At 40.3% G+C, this 20153-nt stretch overlaps 1 protein-coding gene across 5 annotated transcripts; it reads left to right on the forward strand.

The window, feature by feature from the left end:
* The first annotated feature begins 387 nt into the window (after positions 1-387).
* SPRY1 (sprouty RTK signaling antagonist 1) lies at positions 388-8949 on the forward strand. Of its 5 annotated transcripts, XM_036922964.2 has the most exons (4): positions 791-2098; positions 2793-3062; positions 4641-4713; positions 4821-8949. In XM_036922964.2, exons 3-4 carry the CDS (start codon positions 4694-4696, stop codon positions 5830-5832), a joined length of 1032 nt encoding a protein of 343 aa, XP_036778859.1. In that variant the 5' UTR covers positions 791-2098; positions 2793-3062; positions 4641-4693; the 3' UTR covers positions 5833-8949. The 5 variants fall into 5 exon arrangements, with proteins under 5 accessions (XP_057358588.1, XP_036778859.1, XP_036778860.1 ...); XM_036922965.2 differs by lacking the exon at positions 2793-3062; XM_036922967.2 differs by lacking the exon at positions 4641-4713 and having other exon boundaries at positions 792-2098.
* The last annotated feature ends 11204 nt before the right edge of the window (positions 8950-20153 follow it).

Here is a 20153-nt window from a genome sequence, read left to right on the forward strand (position 1 = left end):
TAAGTGAAGGCTTGGCAAGCAACTTTTAAGTCTTTTATTCTTCAAAGTTATTTTCGAATTCAACTTTAAGGGGAGACAACCACCAATTCTTCTGCTGAGACGGATAACTAAACCGTTGATAACTAAATTTAAAGGTATTCTTTTATAACAAGCTGCATTTGCAGGATTTTAGAGGCAATCTCGAATTTTTAGAGGATGTTAATTACAACAGTGTGCAGGGCAGCATTTCCAAGTTGGTACACAGCAACGAAAAAGGAAAGGACGGTTGGAGAAATCCTGTTCCAGGTTTTCAGGCAGCCTGTGTGATTGACACATGATATCACTGGAGGCGTGTCCTGGAGTGGAGGTGGAGGTGGAGGCGAGTTGCTGAAATTCTGCGGAGCGGGAGAGGAACTGCTCTGTTAGGCACGCAGTGGTTTGCAGAGTGTTAGCAGCCTATAGAGCTTTCTGCCCTGGATAAGGAGCAGCTGCAGTCGCTGTAAATGTGCCTGAAAAGCAATTTTCAATCTTTGCGTTAGGTAAGAACCGTTTCCTTCCTTTCCTTCCGTAGATGTTTTAGGAAAGATTAGGTGAGAAATGTTGGCTTTTGCAAGGAAATGGTTATTTCTTTGAGCTCGCTTTAAATCTAAGACTACTGGTTGCGTTACAAATAACCAGCAGCATTCCCACTGCTAAAACGAGCACTCTTAGAAGTAAATGCTGCCACTGAAAGAAGCAGCAAGGTCCTTTTCAAGTTTTTCCTTATCCGAAAAGTAACAAGTTTAAAGTCTGAAACTCGGATGTGTGAAAAACAGGGTGGCTTATGCCTAAGAAGGGCTGGTAGTCGGTGTATGGACCAATGCTTGTTTGTTTAGGCATTGTTGGCGACCGAATCCCGAGCGAAGCAATTGTTAAAAACCTGAATTTCCCGTCTGTGTGTATTGATTTTTGGTGCGCAGAGGCGTTGCTTGAACGTTATTTGAACTCCTAGACATTCCAAGGGGCAAAAGCACTTTGGAAAAACGTGCAAGACTGCATGTTACTTTGGTTCTCTGCTGACACGCCGAGTCAGTTCTCTGACTGTGCGCCGGCCTGTCAATCACCGGGAGCCGCAACAGCCAGCACATGGCAGAGGGTGGCGGGCGTGCTGGCCAGCGGCCCGCCCCGCTCCACTCTCCGCCCGGCGGCTGAGCGCGCTATGCGTCCCAGTGCCTGGAAAGAAAGGCAAATTAATGTGTTTTTTCTCTCTAATCGTCTGTAGCAGGCATTTCGGCGGAGCAGGAGGGTCAGAGAACTGGGAGTGAGCGCTGCCCGGGAGAGGCTGACCTGCCAGGACCGGAGTTCCGGGGACGCCGTGCCCCCTCTTGCCCAGCGTGCGGGATCGGGAAGGGGTTTCGATCTGCGCGGGGGTCAAGGGACGACGCCCCGTCTCTTCCCATGAGAAGGACCCCCAAACCTCGCTCCCTACACCATCACCCTTAAAAAAGCGGGTTAAAAAAACCCACCCCCACCCCCCGGGAGCTGCGGCCTCCGCCTCGCTGGCGAGTGCTCCCGTCCTCGCCGCGGCCTGCCCCGCTCCTTGACCGGCCCGTAGACACCGGTTCGAGCCCTTTCCCGGGCGCCGAGGAGTCTCGAACGTCCGTGACGTGGATTTTCACTCGTCGGGAGGCCGCTTCTGCTAACCTTCCGGCGAGGAGCGATTGGAACCCAAGTACTCTCGTCGGAGCCGCTGGCCTTTCACGCGCTCCCCCCACCCCCGCCGCTCCCGGCTCGCTTTCAGAGCCCTCTCGAAGGGATTTATTCTTTCTGGTTCTCGGAAGGGGGCCGCCGGAGAAAAGCCCCAGAGGCGGATGTTACTGAGCGGCGCGGCGAGCGCGAGCCGTGAGAGGTGTGCGCCCGGCCGCGCGGAGTCCCCGGGGGGCTGTCCCCTGCAGCCGGAAGGGGGCCGCGGGGAGCGCTCCTGCGCTGCCGCGGCGGAGGCCGCGGGCCGGCTTGCCGCGGGTCGGGCCATGTCTCCGCGCCCTGCCCGCCGCGGTTGATGCGGCGCGCGCACGCTGCTGCCGCACCGGGACCCGGGCCGGGCCGCGCGCCGGGACCCCACGCCGCCGCTCCAGCTTAGGTGAGTGTCGGGCGGCCGCTCTGGGCGCGCGGGCGGGGCTCGCTCGGCGCAGCAGGTGGGGGAGGCGGGGGCGCCCCGCGTGCGGCGCCGCCCCCGCGCCGGGCACTCGGGGCTGGGGAACCGAGGGCACGACCTTCCGCCCCTGCGAGGACGTTGGGACAGTGTCTCCCGCCCCCGTTTTCCTGGAGCGGGGGCGCTGTGGCCCGGGTCGCTCTCTCGGAGGACCCCTCTTCGCGAAAGATGGGTTCGAGGAAGCTTTGGGGTGTCCCCGGAGGGTCCCGAGGAGCTTCTTGACTCGTGCCAACCGCAGGCTTTCCGCGGAGGAGTTTCTCTCACACGCAGGACGGCGAAGGCCGTGTGAGCGCGTGCGCGCGTGTGCAGGCAGGCGGACCCCGGGGATCGCCGGTGAGGCCCCCCCCCCCGGCAGCGTCAGGCTGCTGCGCGGCGAGCTTCAGCCTCGCGCTCGCGCGGACGCCAGGGGACCGGCGCGGGGAGGGCAGGGAAGAGGGCGCTGCCACTTTAAAAATGGGAAGTCCGCCCTCCTGAGGTAATGGTAACCTCAGCCTCCTCCCCTCCGCCTGCCCGGGAGTGAGGGGGAGAGAGAGAGAGAGAACTTGTTTTCATTCATAACTTTTTCCTTTTCCTTCCTCTCCGTCAACTATTTATTCACCGCTCCTCTCGGCTCGGATTGCAGAGGGCGCAGCTCCACCGTCTTAACTGGCAATGGGGCGACGCTCCTCTGCAGCCCCTGCCCCCGGCTCCGTGCTTCCCGGAGCCTTAGGAACCCAGCTCTCCCTTTAACGTAGGGGCAGACCTTTATAACCACTCCTGCCGGGCGATTGCTTTTGGCGCCTCTGTCAGCTCTGAAGGCTCTTCCCGATCTGTAAGAAATCGTGGTGGGATACGCAAAAATGTTTTGGAAATCCACGGTGATCCTTAGGATGTGATGAGATTGTCCGAAAAGGTATTCAACTTCGATTCGTGTTTCCTTGGGGGGAAACAGTTTGCCGTGGGCGTGTGAGCGTATTTGGATGTAGATCGAGGACTGTCAGAGCTTGAAAAGGGGCTTTGCTTTCAAATAAGAGGTGGCTAATTTTGTATTTATCTGGTAATCTAATTTACCCGACAGCATGAATTTTGTCAGGACTATCATAAATGCAGGTTAAAGTTGTGCCTGGTGTTTTTACTGCACTTTTCAAATCCTTCTCTGTTTTTTCTTCCCTGTGGAATCTGAGTTAGTTTTAGATACTCAAAGCACTGGATTAAAAACTTCTTTGCGAGGAATGATATTGTGCAGAGTAACGATGGAGTATTTTTAACAATCTTTAAGGATTCGAGGACTTAACACCAGCAGGTTATGACTGTACTTCTCAGGTGCAGAAAAGTAGAACCTTGGGAGATCTGAGTTGGATGAGGAAGGGGGAACTCCAAAAAGTTAAGACATAATATGTGAACATTCAATTCAGTGAATAGATGAAATAGGCTACTTTTTGCTTTATTCCTTTAACTAGTTTTTTGGTTCAAGGTGGGAGTGGAGAATGGGCATTTTTTTCTTTTCATTCTTGAATTGGTTTGAATATGTAGACTTTGGAGGGAATTTGTATGAAAAATATTTTAGTTTACCACTGACAGAAAACAGAAACGTTTTTATGTTTGGTAGTTTGTGAAGAATACATTATAAATTAGAAATAATTTACTATTGGTATGAAAACATAAATGCTATCTTTATTGGGATATTACCGTACTTATTTTATTACAGAAAGCACATTGATTCAGAGTTGACAGTAGTGCTTCTGAAAATCACGATCTGTCATGCACATACAAATTTTTAAGTTAAAGGAAATACAGGTAATTAAAATGGCCAGGATTTCCCTGTGCTGCTTTAAAGGCCTAACACTTACTTGCTCATGAAAGTTATCTCATTATGGGAGTGAGCCCTTATTTAAACCTTTAAAAAAGTCATCCTTTCACTATTTCAAATGTGAATACTCTTTTTAACATTCACAAAACTATATATTGAGTTTTGGGTATGTGCCATAGTGGCTCTAAAACACCAAAAACTGTTGTTGTATGTGTTTATGTATTAATTTTTGCATCTTGTAGATAAATAATGTGCTAGGTTTAAAGTCTTGGTTTCCACTGAAAATGACCTCTTCCATTTTAGTTTGAAATTCCTTTAGCTTTTTTTTTTTTTAACACGTGAAGTATATACCTTGACTAATTTCCTCATCATTAATCTAATGCTTATAACAGCAAACAACAAAAAGGCAATAGCACCAAAGCCATTCATTTTTTAAAAGGGTTTTTTTTTCCTTTATGGAAAACACCTATGAATTGATACTGAGCTTTCTTTAGATAAGAGCTATTGCAGTGTTTACACTCAGTATATCTTTTAAGGGCATACTCCTTTCTATTTATTTCTTAGATTCACAAACAGAAAGGCATCACCTCTTTTTGATTCTGCTTTTTAAAAGTTGAAAGAACTTGTTTTTATGGTATGGGGTCTCTTGCTTACATTCTTCTTCTATGATGTGGTCCTCAGCCTTTCTTGGAATTGGACTTTGGCCAGGACCCCAGCATCAATCTAATCTGCTGATGAAGGAGATCATTACCAGGTGGTTTAGGCAATTTGTGATTTGACAGGATCTCCCCCTCCCCTTCAAAAAGCTTCCTGTCCTTTATTTTATCTGTGTGTTTTTTTTCATCTTTGATTTCCTTTTAGGATTTCAGATGAATGCCAGGTTTCCACTGATCGCCAGAATTCGAGATCACTCCACATGGATCCCCAAAATCAACATGGCAGTGGCAGTTCATTAGTTGTGATCCAGCAGCCTGCAGATAGCCGCCAGAGGTTGGACTATGAGAGAGAGATTCAGCCTGCTGCTATTTTGTCCTTAGACCAGATCAAGGCCATCAGAGGCAGCAATGAATATACAGAAGGGCCGTCAGTGGTGAGAAGACCTGCTCCTCGAACAGCACCAAGACAAGAAAAGCATGAAAGAACTCATGAAATCATACCAATTAATGTGAATAACAACTATGAGCATAGACCTACAAGCCACCTGGGACATGCAGGACTCCCAAATAATGCCAGAGGCCCCATTTTGAGCAGATCGACCAGTACCGGCAGTGCAGCCAGTTCTGGGAGCAATAGCAGTGCCTCTTCTGAGCAGGGACTCTTAGGAAGGTCCCCAGCAGCCAGGCCGGGCCCTGGTCATAGATCTGAAAGGGCAGTCCGGACCCAGCCCAAGCAACTGATCGGGGATGACTTGAAGGGTTCCTTTAAAGAGGACCGGACACAGCATAAGTTCATTTGTGAACAGTGTGGGAAGTGCAAGTGCGGAGAATGCACAGCTCCCAGGACCCTGCCATCTTGTCTGGCCTGTAACCGTCAGTGCCTTTGCTCTGCTGAGAGCATGGTGGAGTATGGAACCTGCATGTGCTTAGTGAAGGGCATCTTCTACCACTGCTCCAATGACGATGAAGGGGATTCCTACTCGGATAATCCTTGCTCCTGTTCACAGTCACACTGCTGCTCTAGGTACCTGTGTATGGGAGCCATGTCTCTGTTTTTACCTTGCTTGCTCTGCTATCCTCCTGCTAAGGGATGCCTGAAGCTGTGCAAGGGGTGTTATGACTGGATCCATCGCCCAGGGTGCAGATGTAAGAACTCCAACACTGTCTATTGTAAGCTGGAGAGCTGCCCCTCCCGGGGCCAGGGCAAACCATCATGATTTTGGGAGGTGGGTTGGACCTCCTGAACTTTTAGCTTTCAAGCTGTGGCTGTTATAAAAAGATCCTCTTGGTTACTTGTTTTATTTTCTTTACAGTTTTTCCTGACTTTCTTCCCCAATTTCCAAGGTTTGACTCACGGATTTTATACTCTTTAAATGGATGATCTCCAGTGAGAGTGGACCATGAAACTGAGCTGGCTCTCACGTGTGACAGGAGCTTTTGCCACCCACTCGAGAGGGTCTTGAAAGCCAGTGGGCTTCTGTATAGCCTTTGTGTTCTGCAGGCAACTTTTCAAAGTTGTGCACATGAACATACCCAGACACACACACCCAGACTACAGTGATTTTAGAGCTGTTTTTGATTTGGGAACTCTGGGAGTACCAAAATTGAGTTTCAAAGAAGCACCATTTAATTGCTTAAAGCTATGTATTAACTCTTTCTCCAATTAGGGCTATCTTCATAGCATTGGACCCTTACGTAGCATGGAGGATGTGTTTTTGTTATAAAAATTTTTCTTTAGCCACTTCCCTCCCCTTCTTGCCCCTCGGTGTCTGCTCCCCTCAGTTTTGGCATCATCTTATTCTAGAGGTGCCAGGTTTTGGTTTTTTTCCTGTGTAATTTTAGGTTTGCTTGATGATGTAAATCTTCACATTGGAGATATATTAATAGTATCTTGCTCATCTTTATTCTAGCTTTCCTGTTTGTGAAGGATTCAACTACTTTCCTTCCACGCCCCATACTTTTCACCAGACTTCTCTTGTTATTTGAGGGCACTTGGATATCTGAAGTTGGTATTTGTAGCTGATCAGTCTATAGGTGCCAAGAACTATGCTGCCGAAGGTGATCTTGGCTCCTTAATGGCCCTTCTGGCCCCTTGGATAGTTAACAGCTATGTAATTCTAATCTTTTCTGTGTTTTCATTGCCTTAACCACAAATTGTGGTGCTTTTTGTATATTTTATGTATAAATCACAAAGTTGAATTCTGACTATTTTTAAGACAAAAGTCTGTTAAACTTTTTTATTGTAAAGAATATTTATTATGCGAATCTATTATTTTATGATATTTATTGCAAAAGACTGTTGAAATGTACTCGTCTGAATATAACAAAATATCAATACGTAACAGAAAATAAGGTGACACGAAGAAAGTACATATGTTAACTATAATGCAGAAAATATATCAATTAATGAAACTGTCTCTTGATTTCTTCATTTATTAGTCTGTACTATTACGGTGATTTTTGTCATTTGCTTTGCCTCTTCATGCACACCCGTTTCTTGCATATACCAAATCTAGACAGATGAGCTCAAATTTTGAATTAGATGTGTCCTGGAAAATGCATTAATCAAAATTTTGTAATCCAAATTCTGTTTGAACAAATACCCATGTGAATCCATTTTATAGTAAAAATTTTTGTAATCAATATTAACTCTCCTTACTTTGGCTATTTTGTAAGTAAAAAGTTTTGTGTGTATCATAGTTTCTTGGGATAGAGCATATCAGGTTTTTAAAAATGTTTTAACTGTCTTGGGTTAATCTGAAATTAGTCTTCATCACAAGACTTAGTTCTGTAGACATGCTAGGAGTTTCTGGCATAGTCACTTTAATAAAACTATTCTAGAGAGTGTAGCAAGAAAATAGCTCACAACACCAAAGAGATGTTTTAAAAACATTCCTGTCCCTATACGTTTTCATTTCCTTTAGTAAGTCTTTCCTGTGACCTGATCAAACTACATTTCATCATGTCTTGTACAGTAAGAAATCTGAGGGACTGAAACTTTGTATAGAAGTTAATATTTTTATTTTCTAGTCTGCTGAAACCACTACATAGGTAGAATCTTTGGGTCTGATAAAATTTTGTTGATATGAATCTTCAGATTCAGCTTTACTAATTCTCCTTATGCCTAAGTGATATGTCCAACCTAAATAATAATCTTCAATTGAGAATAAGGTGTTGACAATTTGAACTCAGGATTTAGGCTATCAGAAGTCTTGTTGAGCTTTTCAACTTTGGTTGTTATCTCTTAGATAATTTGGCTACTAATTTGGGGGATATTTATTCTTTGTAAATAGGCTTTGAATTTGTTTTAAACAGACAAGGGGTAAGTGATAACTTTTTATTGCTTTCTCATCAAGCCACTAAACCTGTTAATTAGCATTGTGACATTTTATATAATCAAACATTTTCTCTATGCTCTGAAAGCAGGTATGTTTTTTAAAATGAATATTTATTTATGTTTTGGAGGTCATTTAATGCATGGTATTTCAAAGTGTGAACTTATTTCCTCTTGTACTCAAGCTATGTGTATTATCACTGGTCTCTTAAAATTCAGTATTTCATTGAGATTTGGATCCTTAATGAAGTGTATGAACACAGACTCCTTCAGAATACTGTGTAATTTTTTTCTGTTATTATTCAGACTCTTGGTATCATTAGGAGTTGGTATAAGAGCTGTCTGTTGCTATAATACCCAGACTCAGAAATTCTAATTTTTATTTAAAGAAATTCATGACTTATGTGAGAATGAAGTATGCTGTGGACTTTTAATTTTTAACTTCAGGCTACATGCAGAATACATGACGATTAAAATCTTAAGATGGTGGTCTCTGCAGCTGCTAGGGCCCTAGCCGTTCTCTGGTATCAAGTCAGGCCCGTATTTGGAAGTAGCAATAAATAGGTCAGAGGGCCAAACTTCTAACAGGCTTGTCAAGTGGCAGAGCATCACCCCTTTAATTCAAAACTTCCTCCTTTATGATGGTTTAAACCTAGAAGGAAAAAATGTGAGGGTGTGTCCTCATAAGTGCTTGTGGGTCCTAAAACTGATCATTTTAAAGTGCTCAGGTTGTGAAACCACCAACCACGCTAAAATTTCTTAGAGCTCCACTGCTGTGTACTTGATACTGCTAAATGGAGAAGAGCCTACCAAGTAGGTGGGCTTTCTTCTTCTTAATTCCACAATTTTGTCCCTCTTCCTTAACTGCTGCAGCTTGGTCGAATGAATGTTTTTGTTACAGAGTTCTTTGCCAGCATATTTCCTGACTGCCAGTTTTTTTGTTTTCAAATAAGTTCTATTGAGATAATTTAATTGTGAATAAAATCAATACAGGATTTTGGTAATTGAGTAGTTTCTTATTACAGAGCTTATAAAATGTAACCCAGCAGAAAAATGAAATGTGAACAAGTAGATAAAGCTGCTTTTGGCGAAGGCCTAAGGTGAATCCTTAAATTGTAGTCTGCATATATGGTTTAAAAATCTAAACCACTGAACAATGTCTTTAAATAAGTGGAAGGACATGAGTTAAAAGCTAATCACGTTTTTACTGTAAAATTGATATTGGAACCAAATCAGAGGATTTGTTTCTGGAAGATTGATTTAATTTTTAAAAGTGTCTCCTAAATCTTTCCTTGCTTTACAGAGTGATATATTTCATGGCAGTTTTTATGTATAGTTCGTTAGAAAAAAGTACTATCCCTTTTTGAAACATTGAAAACTGAAACACAAAAAAAAGAGAGTGTCTAGACAGTTCTCATCTTAAACTCTACCCTACCTTTCACCGTATGTGTGTGTGTGTTTCTTAATTGCAAGGGAGAATTTGATGTTTTTAAATATCTCAAAAACAAAACTTTAAATCCTCATTGTGGCCAATTAGTTGGAGGACTGCTTTTTCCAATATTTCACTGATTAGATATAATCAAAGTAGACATGTAGTTAATTGACAAGTTATTGATTCTTCTAATATTCTCTTGGACTAATACCAGTCCATTTTGCTACGTTCACTGAACACCTACTATGTTCACTATTCTATATGCAGAATTAAAGAGCTAGAAATAGAGCTCAAAGTATATCTGGCTTCTCTGAGATCTATTCAGAACTACTCTATCAGAAGACTTTCCAGGGTAGGACTTGATATTCTGTATTTTTAAAAGCTGTTTGGGTGATTTTATCAGTTTTGAAACTGCTTTTTAAGCTCTGTGTTTTCATTTTGAGGATATAGAAACCAAGGCAAAGTTAAGAATAACTATTCATGGTAGCTAGTATAGAGTCAGAACTCTCATTGGATACTGGATTTTCTTAATTTTTATCAGCAATTCTAGTACCTTTCTGCCTTTACCATTCTGTTCTCTTTAACAGAAAGTGTTAATTTTTAATTAGTATATTTGACCATAATATAGTAAATGAAATGTTTTCCTGCATAGAGTAGTTGCACACTTAGCTATCAGGAATAAGTAGAAAATGAAAATGAATTCATTGCCTTGATTATTTTTCATATGTTAATGTTAAAGTTAACTTCATTTGGAAACAGCATGTTTACTTCCTCCTGCCAGGTTTATATGGTAATAATAGAACAAATTGATTCAAGTTTATAAATCATTATGATTACAGTGATTAAAAAGCAGATTAAAATGTTCCATTTTGCATTTTTACCAAATAAGAGTAATAATTCTAATTGCAAAAGCAACAGAGAACCTAGAATTTTTTTTGAACTGGGTAATTTGGGTAAATATACTGGAAACTTCCATCATTCCCCAGTAGTCCAAGAGCTTGTTTTGATTTTAAAAATCACAGAATCCTAATTTTAGTGCTAGAAAGAAACTCCGAGGTTATCTAATTCATTTTCATTAATTTAGAGATGAGAAAGCCAGGTTCAGAGAGGTTACCTAAAGTCATGATCTAGTTGTGAAAACAAAATAAACTCTATAAAGAACGACTGGATGTATATGTACACGTACATGGTTGAAAGAAAGGAGAGGTTGGTTGGAGGGGTGGGTTTGAAAAAAGTTTCAGGTTAATTTATAAGTTAAAAAATTAAACAAGTTTGTTAAAACAACGGACTAATTGTAATCCAAAGCAGAGAAATAAGCTCCATTAAAAGGGAGTTAGAAAAAAGGAGCTAAATAAATTTGATTTAATAAAAAATAAGGTTTGCACTTGAGAAAACTGAATTCTAGTTTAACTAGCAGTGGTTCTCAACTTCAGCAGTACATTTAAGTCACCTGAGAGTAAAAACCAGTAACAACAAACAAAACCTGGGCCTAGGCACTGCCCCGGGCTAGTTCAATCAGAATTTCTCTGGGTGGGGCTTGGCTTTTGTTTGTCTTAAAAGCACCGTGGATGATACTAAGGCCCAGCCACTGTTAAGAGCTTCCGCACTGGATTGCAGGTATGTGTAGGGGAATTGTGGGAGATTAAAATGGCAGATACTAATGTAAGGAAGTCAGTTTAGAAAAAGAAAGCCACAGATGTTAAGGGTTAGAAGTAGCTTCAGTGTTAGGAGGAACGGAAAGAAGGGGTCAATGTGAGTATTACAAATAGTAAATCTGTAGGTCTGTGCAGTTATTCGTATATGGTTTTGAGATGGAGGAAGAAATTGAAAATGATATTGAGGTTTTAGATGTAGGTGAATAGGTAAATGGTAGTTCTGTTAAAAGAGATGCGTGGAAAAAAAGAAATGGGTGGGATTAGTTCAGGTGGAATTATGGGGTGGGAAAAGTTATGAAAGCGCAGGTGAGTTGCTGGCAGGCAGGTCACTGGGAAAAACGTCTAACGTTTAAGGGAGGTGGATGATGGCTCATCATCCACGTGGGGGAAGATAGGGAATCTGAAACACATGTTTAAGGGAAAGAATGGCATTACCACATGTACATAGGCAACAAGTAGTGTTTATATAAAGTTTATTTTGGTGACTAGATCATGCCAAGTTACAAAACTTTGAGGAACATACTTACGGTTAGGAGGCATATAGAGCAAACAGATAGGGGGTGGTCAAAGAAAGGTAGGCACTATGAAATGGGTATGTTTTAGAATCTAAAGGAGACTTTCAAGATGGAAATTAGTAATTAAATGTCAAAATCTATGGAGACTCCTAAATAAATTTGGTGGGTGGTATTTAAGTGAAACTTGTAATAACCTGGTGGCATGGGATTTGGAAACAAGTGGGTATTGAGTACATGCAGATAACTGCCATACACTATTCCTTCTGGAAATTTTGAGATGATGGGAAAATAGCCAGAGGCTGGTAACAGCTGAGGAGAATTTTTAGAGTAATAGAAACCTGAACTTTTTTGCAGGATGGAGAGCAAGGGCAGTTGAGAGATGGGGCAGAGGAAATAGTTGAAGCACAATTCTAAAGAGGAGGAGACATAGGAGAGAGATTACAAAAGCGTGATTAAACCTTGGCAAGAATAAGGTTCTTCTGGAGTAAAGAATAAAAGAAGAGAAGAAAAAGATAAAACAGAATTTTAAGAGGGTAGTTGTAGAAATGCACCCTGATTGGGTAAGCAGATGATGGTCTCTGTTAATAGTTGAACTGCATCAGGGACTGAAACTGGTTCTTGAGAGCTAAGGTTTCAAATGGTTAGATAGAGGGGGTGTGAATGCATAGTCAACAAAACTGATGAAGTTAAGAGCAGTGCAGAGAGCGCTCAGCTACACTGAACACAGACTTTTTGGGTTGGGGGGCTACAAATGGTTTTCAGATTTTATCTAGACATTCCTTGCAGCTGGTTAGAGAGGCAGTTAAAGCAGAGGAAAAGGGGCCAATAAGAAATGGTGAATTTGAAACAACTCGGGAATTTTAGGGCAGTTGTCAAGAGTATTTGCTCAAATGATTGGCCAGAAGAATTGGATGAAGGTTTCTATGAGGGTGAAAAACAGGTTTACAGAGAGTATGGAAATAGGAAAGGTAGACAGATGAGGACAGAGGAGAATTTTCAAGTCAAGATCTTACAGATGGGCCATTTTCAAATGCTGAGGAAATCTGGGGTTTCTCTGTGTTGGTGGGTGGCTGAGACAAGATTTTTGAAGCTAAAGATGAAGAGGAGGAGAAAACAGAGGCCAGCTATGAGAAGGATTGTTAATTTAGGTGTTCAAATGCCAGGGGTAGAGGTAAAGAAGAAAATTTAGAACCTGGTGTTTATGTTTGGAAAGGATGTTTTTAGACAATTGAACTTGTAATTATGAAATATCTGATAAAAATGTAAGGTTTCTTAATAAGAAATGAACTAGTAGAGTAAAATTTCAAATGGGATGTGCTCCATTTATAGCACAAAGGGTCTGTTAACAAAATCTGCTATTAAATGAAGAAAATATCTTTATGGAAATTGATTGACCAAGTCAATTCAGTCAAAATAATACACAGAGGCAAAAGACCTTCTGCTTGCCACATTCCCTTCTTTAAGCTTTAGGGCACTTCAGAAAGCAAAGGGATTGGTCCAAGATCTTAGTCCTGTCTACTTCACAGTTGGCATGTTGCAGATTGGCAATAGAAGCTGTGAGTGAATTTGATTCCTTAACAGAAGTACACGTTATTCTCTGGGCCACCCAGAATCTTCCTGCTACTGCAAATGTAGAGAGGCCTAACTTTATAAAGAAAACTTATGGTGTCAGAGTTATTTACAGGGTATTTGGAATTCTAACTGGTTACTTTGTGGTTTATAAACCTGCTCTTGAAATTACCTATAATTTTCTCTTTGTATCTGCCTTTGGTGGCTTTTGCCCTTTAGTACCAGAAACACAACACCATTAGGGAGGATAAAATAAAGATGAAACTAAAATTTATTGGCTTAACTTCTTACTATCTAACACCTGCAACAATGCTTATTATAATAGAATGGAAGCTCAATAAATATTTGGCATTGATTGCCTTGCTAGATTCTTAAAAGCCTCAGAATAGGAATAGATACTGAGATTAATGACCAAATTGAAGTTTTTTGTTTTTGCAGGGTTTTTGATAACTCTTTCTAAGGTCACAATATTGGCAATTTTGACAGAAACTAAGAATTTCTTGGCTCTGTCAACCATTTAATAGTTTATTCAACAACAGATCTGAGGTGCTAAGGAGCCCAGTTTTAGACTTGTAATTCAGGACAGATTATAAATAAAGTGGCATGACCACATTAGAGAGATTCTTCAGGCAGCCCTTAGAGGATAGACTGGAGTGGTAGAGGGACACCAGCTAGATAGTTAAGATAATGGCCAAGGTGAATAATATGAGAGGGAGAATGAAGACGGAAAGGAAGGTATGGGTGTGAATGACTGGTTGAGTAAGATGAGGGAGCAGGAATCTAGGTGACTCAACACTGGATCGACTCATCTCTGGTAACATACGGCAGAGAGAACATTTCTATACATGAAATGTACAAGGAGACCAAAATTTTCTCCAATGAACATTCAACTAATTGTGCAGATGTAAGAATCTTTTTTCTGCCGGAGCCCATATCTTCCCCAGAACAGTTAATGAGTAATGAAGTGAACTGAAGGCAGGAAGCAAGAGGGCACAGAAGAGAATCAAAGGCTTTGAAAACCAAACAGAAACTAATTTATTCTTTCTTTCACCTAGCTCCCCAGTTTCATTGTATATCACTCAGAAAAATGAATTCTGTATCTGAGCTTTGTTGTCAAAAATACCAAATTGCAGAACTGGAAATTTCAGCAAGCCAACCATTTTCTCCTGATTGACTAGAAACATTAAACCCCCCACCCCACCCGTGCCCCCAACTCCCTCTGTACAACCTCCCCTCAGTCCCCTGCATTACATTTAGAATCGCTGGAGTATCTTAAAAACAATGTTGGCAACTTCAGTGTCCAGATTCTTCTTGCCTCGATTTTTCTGTTTGCTTTTCAGTCAGAAATGGTGGCAACAATGACAGAGAAAGGAAAGAGATAGTGTGGAGTATGTCTATTAGGTGATTGGGAATTAGGATACGTGAGCAGTTTGAAGCCACTCAAAATCACACCTGGGAAGGGCCTTAAAGGCTACTTAGTTCCTTTCCTTCATTTTAAAGCAAAGTTCAACTTCAGAGAGATGAAATGACTTACTTCAGGATAAAGAGAACCAGCTGAATGAAAAAAAGATACGAGAACTACTTTTAAAGGGCCTGTACTATTTCCCTAATGTAGACCTTGTCTATATTTGAAGCTCTGTCAATCATTTAATAATTTATTCAACAACAGTATCTTAGGTTGTAACTGCAAATACAATTTCTAAGTATTTGCAATTTCTGCAAATTGACAATTTACAATTTCTAAATAAGAGTACATTGTCACAGGCTGATGCAGTAAAACCCAAGTTCTTGCAGAAGTTATATAAAATAAAGGACAAAATAATTTTGGGATTGGAACTGGTCATTTTTTTTTCTTGTAGTTTGAAATGCTTAAAAATGACAATATTGGAGTTAAACTTCTACATTTTAAAGGTGGTATGTGGCACATGTAGAGACTTGGAAATGCTTGTTTGAGATCATTATAAAGCAGAGTAACTTGAATCTGAGGGAAGCTGGTATAGCTTGATTTCAAAAGTTTAGTAAAAAAAAAAAAGTCAAGTGTAAAAGTCCACATTTCTGTGTGTCCTATGTAGATAATGGGATTTTTTTTTTTTCTCCTTGGCACTGAAATAGGTACCACATGGTCCCTTAATTTCTTAAGTAAAAAATTTTAATTGGGAGAGTCTCTTAATCCTTAGGGAAAATATACTTCGTATGGATTGTAAAATCTGGCAAATTTTGGAAAGAAGAAAAACAGGCAGTATTCTTGGAAAAAAGAGAGTGGTCTGCTTGAACTTGCCTTTCTTGAAAAAAAAAAGCCAAAAAAAAAAAAAAAAAACAAAACCCAACATTCTTTCATGAAGCATTTTTTTTCAAAAGTATTTGCCCTTGAGCATTTTTTCCTACTTACCCATGCTTATCTTTCAAAACAAACATTTATTCCTTTCTACTATAGAGTGTGAGGAAGTTCCTTTGAGGTTATGCCCTACAGACGTATCCAGGCAGTAACTGTCACCTCCTTCCTATGGCACAACAAATGACTAACTCAACCGCAGGCCGCGCTGAGCACAGGGCGGTGACTGCGTGATGGGGGCTGTTCACGTGTTACCTATGGGACAGTTTCTTAAGGGGAAAAAACACAGAACTGTATTTTCGTGTGCAAATAAAATTTTGGGTCCTTGACCCAGTGGAAAATGTGTGTCTGCTGGTGGCTGCTGAGTTGGAATATGATGATTTACACTTGGAAACATTTGTGTCATTTATCATATGATGTTACTGGCCTACAGCATGACTGCATAACAACCATATTAAAAAATTAATCTTTTCCAGTTCATCAGACTGTATGTCTTTTTGAACCCCCTTTTTGCCTTTTCTCTTTCCTTCTTGCCTATCTTTTCCTGCAGTCACCCTTTACATTAACTGTAGGATTAAGCTCCAATGCCTGCATTAGGTATCCATGGCTATTCATTTCAGACCCCAACTCTCCTTTCCCTCTTCTCCCTGCTTTTCTAAGACGTAAGTCTTCTATCCAGCAGAATTGGTTCCCTCTCTGTCCCTGAAACACACCTTCCAATTCTGACCTTAGGGACTGCCTTTACCTTTTTAATTTTATTCTTTTATAGCTAGGTGTAAGTCCTGTTTCTCTGACTGAAGCGTGCAAAATAATTTCTCCCAGAAATTGTTTAGTAGCAGCATTGTGGAAACTGCTTATTACTTTTAATGTTGCAGTGGAGGTAAAACTTTGCTGCTACCCCTCTTAAGGTCTCTGGCTGGTCCTGAGAATGAAATTGGCATAAAATGGATGAACAGAAGAAAAGCATATAGATTTTTGCATGTACAGCAGATCCCCATAGAAAAGTGAAGACCTCAAAGAGTGGCTAGACCTAAATATTTATATACTAGGTTAAACAAAGAGAGTTAATTGTGGAAAAGCAATTAAAATATATGGACAGACCAAAGGAAGTAAAGAATTGTTTTAAGAAGGTCTGTCTGTACAGATTTCTCTTGGCCTCCACTGGCTATCTCTGGAATTAGGAATGTTTGTTCCTTTCCTCCTGGCACTTGGAGGGCATTTTTCACAGGGGAGTTTTATCTCCTTCGAAAAGAAAAGGGGAGGTCAGAGTCCTTTCCTTACACCTGCTGTTTTTTAGTGCCTTTAGCTCAAAATTCTTACGCTGAAGTGGCTTATTTTAGGGTGGCATTTTCTGCTACTTTTCAAAGTTTGTGTCTTGTCCCTCCTTTTATATTTAATTCTTTGAGACTGAGATTGTGTTGTAGATTTACCTGCACCCCAAAGGTGTTTTGCCCTTAGCAGGCTCTCAAAAAGATCCAAATGTGGGCTTTTATGACTCATTTTTTACAATCGAGTCATAAAAGCCCACATTTGGATCTTGTTTTTCTGACTGGAGGGACATTTACTATATTAATAAAGTATTTATTCTGATATGATCTGTACTTGCTTTAAGTCATTTTCATCTTACATATACTTATAATTAGAGGTCTAAAAAAATTACGTAGAATAGAACCAACAACATGGGGGTTAAAGGCACCAGCCCCCATGCAGTTGAAAATCCATGTAGAATTTTTGACTCCCTAAAAACTTAACTTCTAATTGCCTGCTGTTGGCTGGAAGCCTTACCAGTAACAAAAAGTTAATTAACACACATTTTGTATGTTATATGTATTATGTACTGTGGTTCTTAAAATAATGTAAGCTAGAGACAAAAAATGTTTTTTCAAATTATTGCAAATCTCTCCCACATTTTTCAATGTATTTATTGAAAAAAATCTACTTATAAGTGGACTTACAGAGTTTAAACCCGTGTTGCTCAAGAGTCAACTGTAAGCAATTACTGCAGAGAATTTTAGTAATATCAATTATCATGGTGAGGTTTCCAGAAGAGAATAGTTTTAAGAATTGAAACGGTAATATTTTGGCCCTGGAGAAGAATTTAGAGGTCACTAAATCATCTGAACTTTCAGCCACTGAATTCATGTATCCTCTCTGTAACATCCTAGATAGGTCTGACATGGAAGTGTCTGGAATTACTGTTTCATTTTACTAAGCTATTCTTCGTCATTCATAATGTAAATCATTTGATCTTTTCCATTGAGAGTCAAAAGTATCCTTAAGGGTGACTAATACTGAGTTGGCCTGGGAGTCCTGGAGAATGTGCTAGAGCCCTTCTCAGCTTCTTAGATGCCCTTTCTCTTGGATGCTAAACTATTGTTTACTGTGCTTGTGAAGTTGGCATAGGCACAAAACTCTTCAAAATGACCCATTTTTCAAATATACAATGGCTATACGAGCTTTTGAATGCACTTTGGATAGAGCTATGGTAACATATCATCACTCAAAGCATTATCGTTAGTCCAGTAATATCTCAAATTGTATATTACACAAAACATTTCTGTAAGTACCTAGGTTTATAAAATGTTGGTATTTCAGTGAACTAGTCAGTTAAGAAGGGGTGAAGTTATTAACCTAGTTTTACAGATAAGGACTTTAACACTGGGAGGAAATTTGATTTTCCCATTTATTGGTAAAGTTAGAACTAGAATCTAAATTCCCTGATTCTGTTAGCTCATTCTGCTGTCTTTTCCATGCTCACTGTGTAAGAACAAGTGGGCATGCCGCGCCAGCTAGTGAGGCATCGGTGTTCTTCTGCTCATGCCTTTTGCTCTGATGAAGCATTCAGTTGAAAAAACAGTCCTTATTTTCATACTTAGATTTTACAGGAAGTTTCATTTGAAATTGGTTTGAATGAAAGATAATCTAGCCAAATGGTTAGAAACAATGTTGTTGCATTTATAAGGAATATATATAGCCCAAATATACAAAAGCAAATTCAAATTGTGTTGGATTTTGATTATTTTAGTATGCTAGTTTATCATAACTCAGCTATCTGTAGAGAACAGTTGGCCTCTTATTATAGTGCCCCCTCCAGCTCCATCTCTGCTAAAATTAAGTGGAAAGGATTCTAATTTATATATATAGTCTTGTTTTGGGGAAAATTGGGAAGGCAAGGTAGAAATCTAAATGATGCATGTTACTCTCAGAGCTAGGAAACTAGAGCCAGGTCTCATGGCACTCTAATTAAAACTTTTATTTCTGCAGATTTATTCTGTGGTCCTTACTGAACAGATCTGCCTTGGGTTTCTGCTGGTGAGTTTTTCAGCAGGAATGCGGGCTTTGTTTCTTTGAATAGTTGAGTGCAGATTAGTGGTATGCCAATTTCCTGTGGCCTTTCAGAGCTGCAATTTGAGCCCTGTTTGCTCCTGGCCCTTGCACAATTGAAAACAATGGGTGACTTCTTTAAGGTTTCACTTCAGGGCTCTTGGAAACAGGGGAAGTGGCTAAAGCCCTACTTTACAGGTAATTAACAATAGATAATGTTTGCTCTGCATTTTCAGAGCCGATAAAAGGTAGAAGAACATATTCAGCTCCTGATTTAGACACTGTGCAGTGGTTTTATGGATACAATAGCTGTCTTACCATTAGCAAGGTGGCATTGAATATCTGGGTCACATATATGAGTTCAAAACCTTTAAAGCACAGAAAGAGAAAAGAATATTAAAACACTGACGGGTAATAAAAAAAAGCACAACTTTTAGGGATGCTAGATAAACTGTGTCACTTTAAGCTGTGCATTTGGGTTCAGGGTGCATTTATTATATCTATATATGCTTTATGAAGTGAGTTTTCATAACTTGATACTTATTTAATATATTTTTTTATGTTCTTAAATTCAACTCTAGAATCTACCTGTTCATTACAATAATTCCAGCTTAAGTTATTATTTGCCATATCTAGTTATTAGCTATAAATATTCTTATGAAGTGGTCTTATATAGTTAACATGTGGGAAATAGTGTATCTTGTCCTTTTATTGTTTATTTGGTAGTGATGGGGTTTTTGTTTTAATACTGTGAATAAAGAATATTTTTTTAGACTCCCTTTCTCTCTGAAACATACTATATCCACTTTGGGATAAGGTAGGAGGTTTGTAGCAGAACTCACAGACTAATTGATTTATTCAGTGTTCAACAATTATAAAATACTCTGTCCCACATAGTGATCAAAGCACTAAGGACAGAAAGGTGAAGAGGGCCCTGTCCTTAAGGAGATTATGGCAATCTTTCACAGCACTGTTGTCAGAAAAGGTGGAAGCTTCTCTGGAAAAAAGGTAATCTCCGTTTTAATACTTGAACTTTACATCTACAACTCTGATGTGTAGGCAGCACTCTTGATAAAAATCTAAAGGCTGGGTCAGGTCTGAGATCCCCAAATAACTTATTTTTAGAGTGAACATATTCTAAACCAAAAGTTAGTGGCTTTTTGTTCCAAGCCACTTCTAACTAGGAACATGAAAATGTCACCTTACTCATCAGCTCTTAAAGGATGATGAACATAACAAAGTTGCTTTAGTAGGGAATTTATGTAACATTTAAAACCAGAGCAGCCCTAAGTGAGGTTAGACACCTTCGAGAGCAGTGTTTTAAGTACAGTGGTGTACAGGAGTGAAGCGGCCCTACATCAACTAATTAGTTCAGAC

The sequence above is a fragment of the Manis pentadactyla genome, chromosome 5, assembly GCF_030020395.1.
Source record: "Manis pentadactyla isolate mManPen7 chromosome 5, mManPen7.hap1, whole genome shotgun sequence".
Taxonomy (NCBI): domain Eukaryota; kingdom Metazoa; phylum Chordata; class Mammalia; order Pholidota; family Manidae; genus Manis; species Manis pentadactyla.